This window comes from Electrona antarctica, assembly GCF_951216825.1.
Source record: "Electrona antarctica genome assembly, chromosome: 5".
In the NCBI taxonomy this organism is placed as follows: domain Eukaryota; kingdom Metazoa; phylum Chordata; class Actinopteri; order Myctophiformes; family Myctophidae; genus Electrona; species Electrona antarctica.
Genome location: NC_136810.1, coordinates 3,500,239 through 3,517,426, shown reverse-complemented (window position 1 = coordinate 3,517,426; position 17,188 = coordinate 3,500,239). Strand labels below are relative to the sequence as shown.

The following is a 17,188-nucleotide window of genomic DNA, read 5'->3' as shown; positions in this document are numbered from 1 at the left end:
TCCGTTGCTCTCCCCAGGTTGGCGGAGGGTGTGTAGAGCCCAGGATCACATAATAATAATAATAATTGACACAGGGGTGAAAAATGGGTTACAAAATCGTGGCTATGGGTCCTATATGTCCGTCTCATGCACAGTGGTTTGTTTACAAAGGGACAGAGAGATGGCAGAAAAGCCAGGGGATTTTTTTCTAACCTTTTTTGATACACTTTAGCGTGATGATTACGTTGGAAACGAGTAATACACTGTCTGGATGTCATCTTCAATTGGATTAAAAACAGAGGATTTCTGTAATCAGTAGCACCTGTGTTTGGACGGACGGGCACATATGGGAATAAAACTGGTGAGCTTCATTTTTATTGGCTTTTATTGATGTGGGCCTCGACACGTCATCACGCAGCATGTCGTTTTCAGGAAGTAATTAAAAAAAGATTTGTATGGACTTTTGATATAAAAACACACACAAATGAGAATTTGTCAAATTTTTTTTGGCATCCATTGTTCCATATGGTCTAAAAGTGTGAAAAACTTATTTTTATTTCACTACAACTTTAATATAAAATGGTGCATTTGTATAGTGCCTTTGGGGGCGGGCGCGACACCTGGTGGACTCAACGAGGTATAGAGTTTTAGTGGTTAAGTGTGTTGCTCAAGGATGCCTTGACACTAACCCAGGGGGGCCGGGGATCAAACCGGGAACATTCTGACTCCCAAGTGGCTGCTCTACCTCCTGAGCCACTGCCGCACATCGAGGAGGTAAAATGTATGTTACTGGCCCTGCAGGACAAGTGGGCATCGCAGAGGTTGTGTAACAGTTCTCATGTAACACTAATAAAGTACCGGGTGAGCACAAACTGGTGCCAGGAGTGCACATTAAACGATATTGCGTAAAACTATTGGTTGCTTAATACCGAAGGGTATACAGGTATATATATATAGGGCGGCTGTGGCTCAGGAGGTAGAGCAGGTCGTCCAACGATCCCTGGGTTTGCGGTTCGAATCCCGGCTCCTCCTCCTGTCCACATGTCGAAGTGTCCTTGGGCAAGACACTGAACCCTACATTGCCTCCAAGGAGTCTGTGTGAGCTCACCACCGTCGGTGTCTGAATGTGGGAAGTGAGGACGCTGGCGTCGACTGTTCGCTGCTTCACCTCCCAATGTATGAATGAATGAACCATTGTAAAGCGCTTTGAGCACTTGGAAAAGTGCTATAAAAATGCTATTCAATTCATGATACTGAACAGAAATGTACAGCATTAAAAGGGCCAAGGAGGGCTATATGTGAAATGACCTAACAGACCATTGACATTCTTTCCAACTTCTCTTCTGTGATCTGTAATACTGACTGAGGGTCTTTCCATTTCTCTTCCCAGCTCTCTGGACATCCTGGTCCTCACGGCCCACCCATGTATGCCCAGAGGATGGCCATGGACCCCCGCTCCATGGACCCCCGCTCCATGGACCCCCGCTTCGCCTACCCTGCTCAACGCTCTCACATACCCAGACATGGAGACCCCAACATGCAGCACATGCCTCACAACTTCAACATGCAGGTACGAAAGAAACATCTCTTAGATATTAACTTGCGTTCTGTTAATTGTGTGCAAAATGTCCCATTTAGTATAGTCTTACACTAGTATATTTTACTAAGGAGGTATAGTATATTTTACTAAGGAAGATGATAATGGCCACGGTTACTGATTTCTTTTGGTCCTGTTATCAAAAGTTATGAAGTTGTTTAGAGCAAAGATTGTTTTCTTGATATGGCGAGAAAGCTTGGTATATTTTAAAGTTATGTGAAATGCGTGTCTTTTTGATTCACACGGAGTCTGTGTGATTCAAACTGTACCCGAATGCGTTTGCCTGGTCACCGCTGGCCATGATTCACAATTGGCCTTGATTCTCCTGCACGCGGGTACACGCGGAGTACACTTCATTCAACTGTAGTCAATGCGTTCACATTGCAGCGATCCGTATCCCAGTACACTTCGTTCAACTGTACTCAATGCGTTCACATTGCAGTGATCCATATCCCAGTACACTTCGTTCAACTGTACTCAATGCGTTCACATTGCAGTGATCCATATCCCAGTACACTTCATTCAACTGTAGTCAATGCGTTCACATTGCAGCGATCCGTATCCGAGTACACTTCGTTCAACTGTAGTCAATGCGTTCACATTGCAGTGATCGATCCATATCCGAGTACACTTAAATCGGTTCCGAGACTATACCTCCATGTGGTCCCGGGAATGGTTGGGTGATCCGCTCCGGGGAACGGTACGCAGCATTCACACTATACCACAACATCTGCCAAGGCATATATCTAAATGACGGAGCGGTTGCGTAGACCCGCCCGGCAGCACTGTTTAATGCAATTTATTTGTGCGTGTTAGAAGTATTTTTTGTTGAATTATTCAAGTTGTAAAAGTCAACAGTATGTATGTCCATAAAATAAGCAAGCAGCACACGCAGACAATAAATACACTAGTTATTTCTTTCAATCATTTTATTATTATTATTATTTATTATTATTTTGCCTACTTTCTAAAGTTTAGATCATTTGAGCGACAGATGTATGCATGACGGTATAGAGTTTCAAACTAGTGTATTTAAGAAGAAGATGATCAGCTAATATAATTGTGAAAAATAATAATAATAAAATGATTGAAACAAAGAACTAGTGAATTGGTTGCTAGCGCGCTGCTTGTTTATGTTATGGATATACATACTGTACAACTTTGTCATGAATAATTCAACAAAAAATACTTATAACTCGCACAAATAAATTGCATTAAACAGTGCTGACGGGCGGGTCATTACGCAACCGCTCCGTCATTTAGATATATGCTCTGCTAAGTGGTCCCGAGTGCACACCCGGGACCATAGTGTGAATCTGCCTTTAAGTGAAACTGACACCATCACAAGGAGTTGACGATTGATCAATGAATGAGATTTCCCTTTTTCCCTCTTCGATCAAAGTTTGACATGGAGAGAAATTGCATTGTCAAACTATCCTCTTTCTATAAGAGGCTACATTATGCTACTTTATGCCTCCGGCTTATGGCTTAACATATGAAACCTTTCCTGAAAACAGAATTCAAGTCTTTCATAATAATAATCCTCTAAGCTAAAAAGGTTAACAAAAATAGATGACATTTTAGAAATAAATTGCTCATATAATGGCTTATTTGTTTAATCATTTCCCGTTTTCACTTGTTTGTCCTGTATCTTGTATGGGTTCAAATGTGCTATTTCAGAATATACTGTAGAGCTATTTAAAGGACCACTTTTCAACTTCTCTTCATATAATTGGTACTCACTAATGTTACGAGTAGAAAATAATTGTGGCATTTTATCATGAACCAAGGACCAATTATATGAAGATAGGTTAAAAAGTGGTGAAGTGGTCCTTTTAACACGCATCTTAACAAAACTAAATATGGCTTTCACCACTGTTAATTGAGTGAAGTCACTGCTAGTAGTCACTGTTAATTGAGTGAAGTCACTGCTAGTAGTCATGCAAACTACAAAAACCTGCTTTGTGTTTGATCAAAATACACAACAGTTATAATGATCCAAATGTTATTGTTTTTATTCCAGCATCACATGGGCGATGGACACCATATTGGCCCTCGATACCCGATGGGACCAGACCCTCGTCTTCTCCACCCCCAACGACATCACCAGCATCCCTACATGGGCCCCACCCACGGCCCCTCGCTGGGCCCGCGTCCCGTAGCCCTCCAGCCCGGACCCCCTCCCGAGGCCAGCATGTACCCCGCCCGCCATCGCTCCGACGGCCACCCCATCATGGGAAACCGCTTCCCGGGCCCCGACGGGGCACCGCCCCAGCACAGCTACCCTGGCTTTGGACCTCCGGGCCTGGGCGTCCCCACCATGTGGCCTGGCATGAGCCACCAGGGCCAGGACAGACTCACCGCCGTGCCCCCCCACGGCATGCAGGACCCCAACATGGTGAACCAGCAGCAGCACCACTACAATCACGGCGGCGGCGGTGGGGTCCCGCCCCCAGTGGGTCATCACAAGCCCTGGCCCGAACCGGCCTGCACCGGCTACCCCCACCCTGCCCCCGGCGCCGCCGCCCAGTACCACCGGATGCCCACGGCGGCGGGCCGCTCTCCTTCGGGGCCGATGCCTTCGCCGCGTCCTCCTCTGGAGACCTCCGGCAGGTCGCACCTGGCCTCCATGCTGGAGAGCCCGGAGATGCTGGCCCTGCAGCAGCTGTCTGCGTCGTCCGGACCCCCCGCCAGCAGCAGGACCCCTCCTCCTCCCCCTCCTCCTCTTCGTCAGCACATGGCCAACTTTCATCCGCCAGCAGCAGCAGCGCCGGGGCCCGGGCCAGGGCCGGGGCCCCCGGCAGGAGGACTTGGCAGCGCCCCAGCAGCCCCTCACCCCTCTCTGCAACAACTCCCCCATCCTCCTCCTCCTCCTCCCCCCGATGTTCAGCTGCTGCGTCCCGCCAGAGACAATGGAGCAGACAGCCAGGCTTCCACCACACACACACAGGCCAAAGGTAGGAGGCTAGGAGCCTAGGAGCCAGGCTTCCACCACACACACACAGGCCAAAGGTAGGAGGCTAGGAGTCTAGGAGGCTAGGAGCCAGGCTTCCACCACACACACACAGGCCAAAGGTAGGAGCCAGGCTTCCCAGCAGCACAGCACACACACAGTTGTTAGGAGGCTAGGAGCCTAGGAGGCTAGGAGCCAGGCTTCCACCACACACACACAGGCCAAAGGTAGGAGGCTAGGAGCCTAGGAGGCTAGGAGGCTAGGAGCCAGGCTTCCCAGCAGCACAGCACACACACAGGCCAAAGGTAGGAGGCTAGGAGCCCTGCCCAGAGCTGCTCTCCAACAGGCATTATATCTGTACAGCTTACCAAGCATCCAAAACACCATCGGATTATTGTTAATATTAATATTAATATTATTTTTTTCTTTTTTTCAAACTGTGTCCAAATTTTGCGCATGTTATTGTAGGCCAATTCTATTATTGATTTTTTCCTTAAAGAAAAAAAGAAAAAACATTACACAAATATATCTTTTTAAAAACCAAGAAAATAGCGGACGCCTTGTTGTGAGCTTGTAGTTCGGCTTATAATTTCACTATAATGTTTTACAAATATAAAATGGGGGGCCTGGGCCGTGGCTCAGCGGTCCAGGCACCTTGGCTGGTAATCCAGTCTGGCAGTGTGCCGCGGGCTCGACTCCCGATCCCGACGGCCTTTACTGCATGTCACCCCCACATCTCTCTCCCCATTTCCTGTCAGCCTACTGTTTGTCCCTCCATAAAAAAATATAAAATAAAGGCGAAAGCCTTTTTTTTTAATGGGGGCATAAGTGGTTAATTAATCACATTATTGTTTGCTTAATTTACCACCACATACAATTCCCTTGCAGAGTGTGTTGTTTCGTTAATCGACGAATCCCCTACTCGCTCTCCGTGCCCCTCCTCCTCCCTACCCTCTGCTTCTCGCAATTTGACTTTAATTATTTTTCACAGTAAGTGGCAAATTGAATATTCATTAGTTTGAAGTGTCTCTCTGGCGTGTCTCTTTGGGGATGGCCTGTCATCAGCGTAGCTGCTCTCCTTCAAGTCCTGCCTGTGATGTTACTCTGATCTGCCATAACGACTATCAGCTGTTTGACGGTCATTCTGTTGTTGGGGAGTTATTTTAGAGCTGAGTGTCATTCATTCTGACCTCAGTGTAGAGGCCAGTGTTGTTTTCGTCGACTAAACTAAACTAAGATGAAAAATGTTCGTCGACTACCTTTTTTCACCGACGAAAACTAAATGGAAACTAAATGAAAACTAAGCTATGATGACTAAAACTAAGACTAAATATACTGACAATTTCGTCAATGAAAAAAAACTAGACTAAAATGTTAGGAAGGGACTAGTGGACAAGAGATCCAGTATAAGTCATTTTACACTTGGTTGCATGCTGAAAATAGCAGATCTACAAGCTCACAACGCGTCGCGCTGTGACGCGTTGTGAGCTTGCAGATCTGCTACTGCAATCTACCACAGTGCACTTCGCTTTATTACAGGAGCAAGTTTCAGAACCCATTACGTACTGCACACTATACACCTCAGTAGAATAGTCCTCACTGGCTCTTAGAAGGAAACAACATGCTACCCTGTTCACTTATAAAGCTACTACTTGGCAACTACCTCTATATTTACTTATACGTTCAATACTGACAAGTAACAACTTTCTTCTGTGTGTTTTAACAGATTCGATGCCAGAGCCCAAAATGGCCGCCAAAAACAATGAGCACGCAGCAGCAGCGTCGCAAATAACCTCCATTCCATCCAACCACGAGCGGTCTGTCCTCCTCAACCCCGCAGCAGAGCCCCCTGGTGGTGGTGGCATGCAGAGGAGCCCCCCTGTTCCCATGAACTGGGGCAGATCGCAGGAGGAGGAGCCGGCCTCGTCGTCCAGACTCCTCCCACTCGCACAGCAGGGCCCGGCGGCCGCGGGGATGCAGGGCCAGGCGGAGAGCGGCCGGGGGCGACCGCCTCACGCTGGCCCCGACACACCCACGGCGGGCCCTCAACAGCCACAGAACAGCCCGTTGCACCAAAACGTTCACAGCCCTCCACCACACACCATGTCTCAGCAAACGCCTCAGAACTCTCATTATCAGCAGGGAGTCCACGCTGAACACCAACAGAAGCTCCCCAAGCGACCGCAGCAGCATCAAATGGGTGGGACCAACGACACCCCTCCCCCACCACCACCACCGCAGCACCCTCAGAACCCCTCCCAGCAACAGACAACGTCCCCCAATTCTGCTGCTTCTCATCACTTCCTCCCTCACAACCTCCTGCAGCAGCAGCACGGCCCATCGCAGGGCACCCCGCCGCAGGGCGCCGCCCAGCCCCCCGGTCCCTCCCAGCCGGTGCCTCCCACCTCGCTGCCCCCCAGCCACCCTACTCCCCAGCTCCCCCCTCAGCCGAGCCCCGCGGATCGAGGGGATCAGAGACCCAGCGAGCCCAGTGGCAGGCTGGACCCGCTGGGAGGAGGAGCCGACGGTCCCTTCTACAAGCAGCAGGCGTTCAGCCCCAAGAGCCACCAGACACCGCTGGGGGGCGGCGGCCAAAGCAGGCAGCTTGCCAGGCCGCCATCGGGCCAAAACCCCACCATGGCCCCCCCGCAGCACCCCCACGGCCAGGAGAACGGAGCAGCGAGTCAGTACGGGATGAGGAGCCCGCCGCCGCATCCGTACTACAGCCAGCAGAACATGGGCCGGCCCTCCGTGCTTCCATCCAATCACCACCCTTATCCCATGCAGGGCATGGTGAACCACCCCCAGCATAACCCCGCCCACTTCCCCGCCTATCACCAGCAGGGCGGCGCCGCCTACCCCTTCCACCACATGGCGAGTGGCCAGCAGCATCCCCAAGCCCACCCCAACATGTACCCTCCGCAGTTCCAGCAGCAACACTACTACCCCCCACATCCACATCCGCACCCCCAGGCCCAGGCACACCCCTCCCCCCAGGCCAGCGGCCGAGGCGGGTACCCCTCGGAGGAGTGGCACCGGTCTCAGTTCCAGCCTCGCCACCCCATGCCGCCCGTCGCCTACCTGCCCGCGGCCAGCGCCAACGTGAACGGCCGGCCGAGGGAGAGCGACGTGGACTCTGAGGGCTCCGGCGGCGGGGCCGGTCTGGTGTCTCCTCCTCCTGGCCCCGTGGCGGAGGCGGGGGCGGGGCCTCAGTCCGAGAGGGCCGGGGAAGGCAGAGAGCAGGCCGGCAGCCCGGCGGTGAAGCGGGCCAGGATGGAGGAGAGCTCCTCCGATCGACCCGAAAGCCCCAAAGAGATCCTGGACCTGGACAGCCACAACGCGGCGGCGCGGCAGCGCAGCAGCAACCAGCACGCACCCGCCAGCTTCATGTACGACCCGCGGGCCATGCACCCGGGCATGCAGCAGGGCGGCGTCCCTCCGCCCCACCACATGATGTCTCGGGGGGGTGGGGCGGTCGACGGACGGGGAGCCCCCTACCCAGGCCAGCCTTACCCCAGTCCGGGACACTACGCCTCCGCCCAGAGACCCCACCCACACCTGATGGAGGCCCTGCAGAGGCCCCAGCAGCTGCCTTACTCGCCGGGCCAGACTCGCATGGCCATGTACCGACACCCCCAGACCACCGGGGGGCACTTTCAGGGCATGATGATCCCGCAGAGGGGCCTGGTCCCTGAGCACTTCCTGCACCCAGGGTAAACAAAGCTCCTTCACTCTGTGTAGCTTTCTGTCATTCATTGTGTTAGTGTGGTTGGTCACAGGGCAACCACACTTATAGAGCGTCGCAGTCCCGCCCCCTACCAGGGCCCAGGAAATGATTCCCCGTTAATTTTCCCCATAGACATTTCAAAAAGTATTTATTTAAAGACCTTTTAAGCCTCGTACAAAGCCAACTCGAGTTGTGAGAAATCATGACAACAAACACAATTTTTCGGGCCGAACAAATAATTAGAAATAAGAAGAAAACACTTTTTTTCTTGTTTTTCTTCTTTGTAAATATTTGTTTGGTCCAAAATATTGTGTTTATTGTCATGATTTGTCACAAGAGTTGCCTTTGTACGACGCTTAAAAGGTCTTTAAATAAATACTTTTTGAAATGTCTATGGGAAAAATGCATTGGGAATTATTTCCTGGGCCTGGCGTCGTTATGACATGGGGCGGGACTGCGACGCTCTATTGTTATTGTCAGTTTGTTGTATGTTTCTCACTTTTTGTTTTTCCTGAGCACGGAAGCTATTTTGATCTAAAGCCTCCTCCCCACTTCCGTTTCATCTTTACTAATGTAACCTAATATAAATCTAAATAATCTAAGCATATATAGCTTGCTGCTCAACAGAAATGGAAATTAAAAAAATAAAATCTAACAATATTTTAATATATATTTTCGTGAACGGAAAATTACAAACTGATGACAGCTTCCTGCCTCGGGTTTCAGGAGCTATAGTTCCAGACTCCATATATTGTAGAATTCGGCGATTGTGGAACAGTTGTCTGGCTACGAGAAAATAACCATAAGTGGTTGGAGGAACCATTAAGGCCCGTACGCTCATGCACATGTTTCAATCAGAAGTGCCCGTCTACCGTTCACCTCCCCTCTATGGTGGTTGGGTTGAAGTGCCCGTCTACCGTTCACCTCCCCTCTATGGTGGTTGCGTTTTGACGCGGCGCTTCCAGCGAGTCTGAAGCGTGGGGCTGAACATTGGTGCACTTTGACCAGGCAACAAACAGTAGGAAAGAAACACCGTGGCTTCTAGTTTTCTTTCAGCGTGTAGTGAGTACTGTCCCTAACCTGACTCCGCCAGATTGCGGCAGTATTGAGTTCACAAGTTCCCTCCTCCTGCCTGCATCTGGGCTCTCTCAAGCAGAAACGATAAACCGGAAGCAGCGGGACTAAAATTATGATATTGCCATAATCATTTTGAGTTGTAGTCTTGTTAGGTTGTGTTTACATTTGCACTGTGGCAGCGCTTCAATACGTCATCAGTATCGCGTTGATCCCGCCTCTAGCGGCCGCATACGGCCGCATATCGCTCCGATCAGCATTTGATCGGAGTGCATCGTCTCTGCCCAAAAGGGACCAGATGGGAGCAGGACGAGGAACTCACTGCTGCCACCAGCTGGCGGAGTCAGGTTATACTGTCCCCAGCCTGCAAGACAACATGGGACATTGACATTTCTGATGCTTGGGACGTGTTGTTGGCTCCAAAGCTTCTGATGGCGGCTGCATTGGGAAGCAGTGGTTGACGTTGGTGTTCTGTGTGTGATTGTCTCCCAGGCAGCAGATGATGGCGGCTCCCAGCGGTCCCAGCAGCAAACAGGGAGTGTGACCAACCCATGTGAGCAAAGTAAGTCAACTTACTCTTTTTTTTGTGGCATTTTGTTCCTGTTTTTTATCGGTCTATAAATGTATGTTAGATGTCAGATAAAACAAGTTATGCCTTGGCTACAGACAATATACTCTTTTCTGATTAGCTGGAGGCTGTGTATTTTGACACTGAACCCCTAATTGCTCCTGATACAATTTACAATTTCTGCATTTAGCAGACGCTCTTAATCCAGAGCGATTTACATTAGGCAAGAACAAAAGCATGGGAATACATCACATATATAAAATGCATTTATCATGAAACGTAACTAGAACATATATAATGACACTATATGTATAAACTATACATATATATACTATACTATGCTATACATATGTACTATGAAGTGCTATGACTACATACAATGCAATTATTGTGCTGTCAACATGACATGCTATAAGTCTGTTTCAAATGCTATCTAAGTCTAAAAAGTGCTATCTAAGGCGCTATCTGATGTGCTGGTTGGTGCCTTGCATGGTTTCCGCCACCATCGGTGTATGAATGTGTGTGTGAATGTAATGCACAATCTATGTAAAGCGCCTTGGATAAAGGCGCTATATAAATGCACCATTTATTTACCATTTAAGAAGGGATACAGAAAAGTGCTGGGGGTGAGGTGGATCTTCAGACTGCTGCGGAACATTGGTAGTGCGTCTGTAGTTGTAACTACTGTTGGGAGTTTATTCCACAGTTTGGGAACCAGGGGGGGAAGAAGAGCCGGGCAAATTCAGGGGAGAGGGAAATCATACTCGGGAACGATTCTAATAATTTGGTCCCGGTGAGAATCCGCCCCAGGCGTGTGTTAGTGTTGTCCAACTTGATGATCAAGTTGTCAGTGGGGCCAGTAGATCTCCGGTTGGAAGATTGATCATTTTCTTTTTGTGAACATAACCCTGAAGCAACTTGTTGTTATACTTTCAGGCTAAGGAGCAGCTAGATACATCTGGACAAAGAAGAGCAACGTGGATCATTGGCAGCCTCTAAACAGGACTGTGCTCTTGGGGGTGTTGATCTGCACGGTGAGGTGGGAGACAAATGGATCCCCTTCTCTTTGTCTGTTTGGGTTCTTTCATGAAACCCCAGGAAGCAGCACTCCCAACTGGAACCTCTGCTGTTTCTGTGCCTGCTTGACAGAGACAATGGAGGCGGAGGGCCATATTTATTCTAGAGTGTCTGTAGGGATGTAGTCTTATTCAGTTCCATGTAAACCTCTTGTTGATTTGCTCAAATCTAAATAAACTGTCCTTTATTTCTGTACCACTGGAGTTGTTTTCACCTCAGACGCAGGCAGCTGGTCCTATAGGGCGGCGCCAGACACAACAACAAGAACACTGTTTCACCTCAGATACAGGCAGCTGGTCCTATAGGGCGGCGCCAGACACAACTAGAACACTGGACAGCCTTTCTGCTACAACCAGTCACAATCTGAATGAACAGGATAACATTCTCTAGTCACTGAACACGGTGTTGTCTTGCGTGTTTGACTGCAGTCCTTAACGGACCTGAAACTAGTTCTCACTACTGTCAATCTACTGAAGGGACTATTAGAGAATTTTCTTTTTCTTTTTACTCAGGTGCAAAAACAAAAGGAGGTACTAAGAGACCCCCCCCCCCCCCCCCCCCCCCCCCCCCCCCTAGCCCCCCGTCAACTCACAGGCCCTTTGCTGTTGCCTTGGAATTGTTGAATGTATGTGTAAATGTGTAGATAATGAGAACAGCACATTTGCTGAGTGTGCAAGAACCTGTCTGAAGAACAAAAACACAAATATGTCTTCATCAAAAGGCCCCGGATACTATTTCTATCCCGTCTATATCACAAAATCCTTCTTTAGTTCCAGGGTGAATTTTTTTGTATGCATTGTTCAAAAGCTGCCTTTACTGTTTTAAGAATGTCTTTGACTAGCGAAGACACTGGCAGAGACGGCCTATTTGTTTCCGACTTTCTGCTATGCACAAGGGATATTATTAGTCCGCACCTACTGGAATTTAGTGGCCTTCGTCTTAAGTTGGTTCTTGTTACCATGTGTATATATGCATATAGACATATTAAATACAGCTCTTCACTGTAATCGACAGGTCCTCGATCCCAATTTCGGAGGGAATTATATACAGCCACGTCTCATTGACGTGTTCACGTAATGAATAATAAACTACAAATACCTATAGAGCGTCGCAGTCCCGCCCCCTACCTGCCCAGGAAATGATTATCTGTTCATTTTCCTCATAGACATTTCAAAAAGTATTTATTTAAAGACCCTTTAAGCCTCGTACAAAGCCAACTCTTGTCGTGACAAACCATGACAACAAACACAATCTTTCGGGCTGAACACATAATTAGAAAGAAGAAGAAAACGGCAGGTTACAACACTTTTTTTTGTTGTTTTTTAACCCTAACCCAAAATATTGTGTTTGTTGTCATGATTTGTCACGACAAGAGTGGGCTTTGTACGACGCTTATAAGGTCTTTAAATAAATACTTTTTGAAATGTCTATGGGAAAAATGCATTGGGAACTATTTCCTGGGCCTGGTGTCGTCATGAAAGGGGGCGGGACTGGGCCTGGCGTCGTCATGAAAGGGGGCGGGACTGCGACGCTCTATTTGTATACGCCCGTCCGTCCCACCACATCGTTAACGTTGTCACAGTGGTCGACGATTAATCCCGCTGCTTATTTTTTGAATCTCATTTAAATTACACCTTTTTGTTTTAAATATCTCGTTTTTTTTGCATTCCTGCATAAGGTTGTTCTACTGTAGTTTGTAAATATATTCTTTGATAATATCATTCACAACCACCACTTTGGACCATATTCACACCAACAGCCATTTTGCTCTTTTACGCTGTGTCAGGGACGTGTACACATAGACGTTGAAGGGGGCTTCGGCCCGTGCCCTTTTACCCGTCTGTAAAACAACTGCCCTCTCCAGACCATGAATGCAGCCTTTACTGATGGTGAAAGAAATGCAAATGCCTTCCTCCCCTTTCCACGCCATACCGGAGGGCAGCATTCAGGAGAATTCCTTTTTTTTCGAAGTCTCCTGAACTTGAACGCAGCATTTTGCGTTTAACTAATTTGTTTCCAAATCCATGTCGAACACCGCATCTCCAGTAGCTAAAGAGTGCTCGGTTGAGCCTTGAAAATAGCAGATCTACAAGGTCTCAACGCGTCGCAGCGCAACACGTTGAGAGCTTGTAGATCTGCTATTTTCGCTATTTTTTTTGTCCAAAGGTGCCCTCTTACGGGATCTCAGCCCCTGCCTCTCTAACTCTCTGCACGTCCCTGCTGAGTGTGAAGTGGGAGCAAAATGGCCGCTCTTGTATAATATGGTCAGTGGTTGTTTTTCGAGCGCTTCCTCATCCCACTATTCAATATACTAAACGTATCCTCAGGGTGTACAGTTTCTATATACGGGTATTTGATTAATTATTTGAAGGAGTGAACACAACGAAAAATAGGACTGGAGGAGTCGAAGCATATCAATTTCACCTCAAGTTTATTGTGAAGAAACTTTTTGTTTGACATTGTAAGATGTTGTATGTTTAGCCGAACTCAGACTGCCAACCAACCCTTTTACCACAGCGTTTTGTTTTGTTTTTAGCTGTAAACGAGCAAAAAGGCTTATCTCTGTGATTTGTGAATGCGTTTCCTATTTTTTGTCAGTTATTTCTATAGGGAATGGATGTCATTGTGTTAAATCTTCATTCCTGTTCCGTTGATATTGCGGGGCTTTTTCCTGGACATGTATAATTTTGGCTTTTGTTGTTGAACTGATGTATCTTCTCAAAACTGTATAAGTTTGCTTTTGGAAGTTCTTCTCCGTCATAATATCAATGTTGCACCTAATGAGCCCCACAGTCAATGATGGCAGCAAACAAATCTACCTCATTTAGCCAGTCCAACCTGGCAACCACTAAGTCCTGCCGTTTTCCTCCATCTCTGGCTCCGCCTGGCACCCGTCTCCCATAATTTGACGGTTTTTAGCACCAGCTGGTCCTCTTCCAACTTTAGGAGACATTTGGTATTCATAAATGAATGACTTTTGAATCCATCTTTAAAAAAAATAAAACGAAAGTCAGTTAGCAGAACAATGCACTAAAACTCGGTGGTTCGCAACCTCTTCTGGGTCAGGGCCCCACTTGAGAATCTCAAAAGCTTCCATGGCCCACCCATCTGACCACTAAACGTGGCAGCCGTAAAATTGGCCAAGTGCATTTTCATAGCATGATTATTTTAATGATCAATCAACCAATTATGTTCCGACTTCGATGAATGGAACCAACATGGCATACTTTGAGTTCCTATGTATCCGTATCACAAACAAAATATTTTTGTCAAGGTTTTAAAGAAAACAAATCGCTACATTTGTTTTATACCATGTGTTTTATATTGTAATGCTATGCCATATAATGCTATTTTTTGTTTTTGCCAATATTTGGGGGCCCACTTGCAATATCCTCGCGGCCCACCAGTGGGTCCCGGCCCACAAGTTGAGAACCACTGACTAATTAAACCTCAAATGAATGTGCTTTCATGTGATGCTCTGACTGCTCCTCGGAGAGCGCGTTTGTTTTTTTGAAGCAACAAGACCTTTAGGCCTCACTCACACGTAAGACACACGCAAGACACATTGTGTCTTGCGTGTGTCTTACGTGTGAGTGAGGCCTTAGAAGTGGAGCCAGTTTGTTTTGCGTTGAACTTTGTGTCTAAGGTTATTGTGAACGTCTTCATCGGATGGATGGAGAATGGACATTATGTCGGATATGTCATCAGAAAGGGACTCGTGTTTTATGTTTTTGTGTTGTCTCTTCAGCTGTACAGATTGCATTCCTTCCAGACCTCTGAGTTTGTTGAAACTAGACAAGCTGTAGGCAGTATTCCTGTGGTTGTACAGTTACAGGCTGTGTATATATTAGGCAGCATAGAAATTGTCAACAATACAATGCCCTCCCTAATAGATATACCTACAGGGGAACATAAGGGAACATTTGAATGAGGGACAGTGGAATAGGATCGTTCTAGATGCTGTGAGACAGACAATGTTATAGATGTGTCACGATGCTTATATACAAGGACAAATGTGGAAATGTATTTCATTTAGCGGGCCTGATAGATGCCCCTCATGGAGGTATAGTGTGATGCTGTCCAGTGTATGAAGGATGGCGTTGTTTAGAACGGTCTGTCAGCTGCCTTGTGATGCTGTTTTCGGAGGTTAACGGATGTTTATTTCTGGTGTGAAAAGGCCCGACACCGGACCGGAGGATCTGAAAGTCGGTAGCATCTCTCACTTTCACTCTCACTCCCACTCTGCTGTCGTCATCATCTCTGCACTAGTGAAACCATCTAGATGTGATTAAATGTGAATCATATTTATTTGCTCTTTTATGAATTTTTGTACATTTTTTTGGGGGGGGGGGATTTTTTTCTTTTGTAATATTAATTTGATGTCTGTTTATCTTTGTTTTATTTTGTACTTTTTATTTTTGTTTACCTCAAGTAGCATGGCAACATTGCAGCATTGGAAAAAGACCCTGTATGTTTCATTTTTATGTGACGTTTACAAGTTCTTATCTGACTGACATAGATTATTTTGGAAATGGACCGAAGTATTTTCTATACTGTACATTTCTTAGAAATAAATAACTTTTCCTGAACGCGAGTCGATCTGCAGCGGGCAGAAGTTTATTGTTTTTTCACTGAAGATGTTTGCAAAGACGGGCAGTGTCCCAGTTTTTAAAAAAATCACACCCGTGTGAAGTAAGTGGTGCAACTCCGTGTGGGGGTCCCCGGGGGGGGGGTTCCAGACCCACAGGAATGCACCCAGGGTGCCGGCCCGATTCCGGCGAGCCACCCCACATCCGAAATGGTTGAGAAATGACAGAGTTACCTTGTGGGGGTCCCTCTACTGTACCCTGTACTGTACTGTACTGGCACACCCGAAATCACCATATATACAGTTAATATGTGCGTGTATGTTTGTGTGTGTGTTAGGTTGCGCACAGGTGGTGAAAAACAACCATGCTGTTTCCGTGCTCCCACCCAGCCACCCACACACATAGTCACTTAAGGAAGTGGTTGCACCACTTAAAAATAAGCCACGATGTGCAAGGTTACTCGTTCGTCTGGTTGTACACAAATAATAACCCCAATTCATCGATGGATCCTTTTCACAGCAAATCTTTTTGATGAAAAGCAAACGGGGAAAAAAAAATCTCAATTCATCAATCTAACTCGAACCCATGAATTGGAAATAGGCCTACATGTGTACAAAACTGTACATTGTACTATAGGCCTATGTACAAATGACAAGATTGAATGTTTTCACAATGTTTGCCTCTTTCTTACGTAAATGTTTGACAATTTGGTATTAAAATGGCTTAAGTCCCTCAATTGTAACTTTAGAAATGTGCATATATAGCCTACCATATACTGTATGTATGTAGGTTTGTTTAGTACAGTTGAGTGAGAAAACAATGTTACACATTAAGCTAATCAACTTGGAACCCAGGGCCTAGACTATGGCTTCATACTAGAGCAGTGGTTTTCAACCAGTGGTCTGGGGACCACCAGTGGTCCTTAAGGGGGTTCCAGGTGGTCCCCATGCAGCTAAATGATGAAGAGTTGGTGACCAAATGGACCCTTATTAGATATTTAATTCCTGAGAGCGTAAAATGAAACCAAATGGACCCATACGGGTCCATTTGGTTTCAAGAGTTACATTATTGTTAAACACCAGCATTAATTCATTCAAGAGGTCTAGAGTATTAGAGAATGTAAAATAATTGTTGTTTTGATCAACGTTTCCCTTCTATCTCTCCTAACATCAATACAGCATCATGGAATTGTTGGACAAAATCTTATACGACGACAACAAAATATTCTTTAGTTTTGGGTCTGAGGGGCTAAATGTCAGTAAATGGTGGTTCCGTGGCTCAAATGCTGAATAAAACATGGGCCTTGATGTGAAAAGGGTTGAAATTTGAAAACCACTGGACTAGAGCTATAAGTGTGACGCCTATCTATTATTGATGAAGAGTTCAAGGCACAGTGCAGTGCGACACCTTCTGGCCAGTGTCGGTATAGGTTTTGGTGGTAGGTCAATGTCTGTATTTCCATTCCATTTACACACTGATCACATCAAGATATATGATATCAGCTCATAGATCTGTTCTTTTGGGCAGGGGAGGGGAATGGGGACACCACATTATGCTTTAGACTATTTCAAAAATAATGTCCACGTTCAATCATGGAGGTTTTCTTTTTTTACGGAGAAAGGCG

General features: G+C 46.9%; 1 protein-coding gene across 1 annotated transcript in view; it reads left to right on the top strand.

The window, feature by feature from the left end:
- cecr2 (CECR2 histone acetyl-lysine reader) overlaps positions 1-15,569 on the top strand; it is a 93,998-nt gene extending 78,429 nt beyond the window's left edge. The window contains exons 15-20 of the mRNA XM_079501027.1: positions 1,370-1,549; positions 3,600-4,533; positions 6,256-8,242; positions 9,823-9,892; positions 10,835-14,506; positions 14,581-15,569. Of these exons, the coding sequence (XP_079357153.1) occupies positions 1,370-1,549; positions 3,600-4,533; positions 6,256-8,242; positions 9,823-9,874 (3,153 nt within the window). The 3' untranslated portion in view covers positions 9,875-9,892; positions 10,835-14,506; positions 14,581-15,569. The remainder of the gene's footprint in view (positions 1-1,369; positions 1,550-3,599; positions 4,534-6,255; positions 8,243-9,822; positions 9,893-10,834; positions 14,507-14,580) is intronic.
- The last annotated feature ends 1,619 nt before the right edge of the window (positions 15,570-17,188 follow it).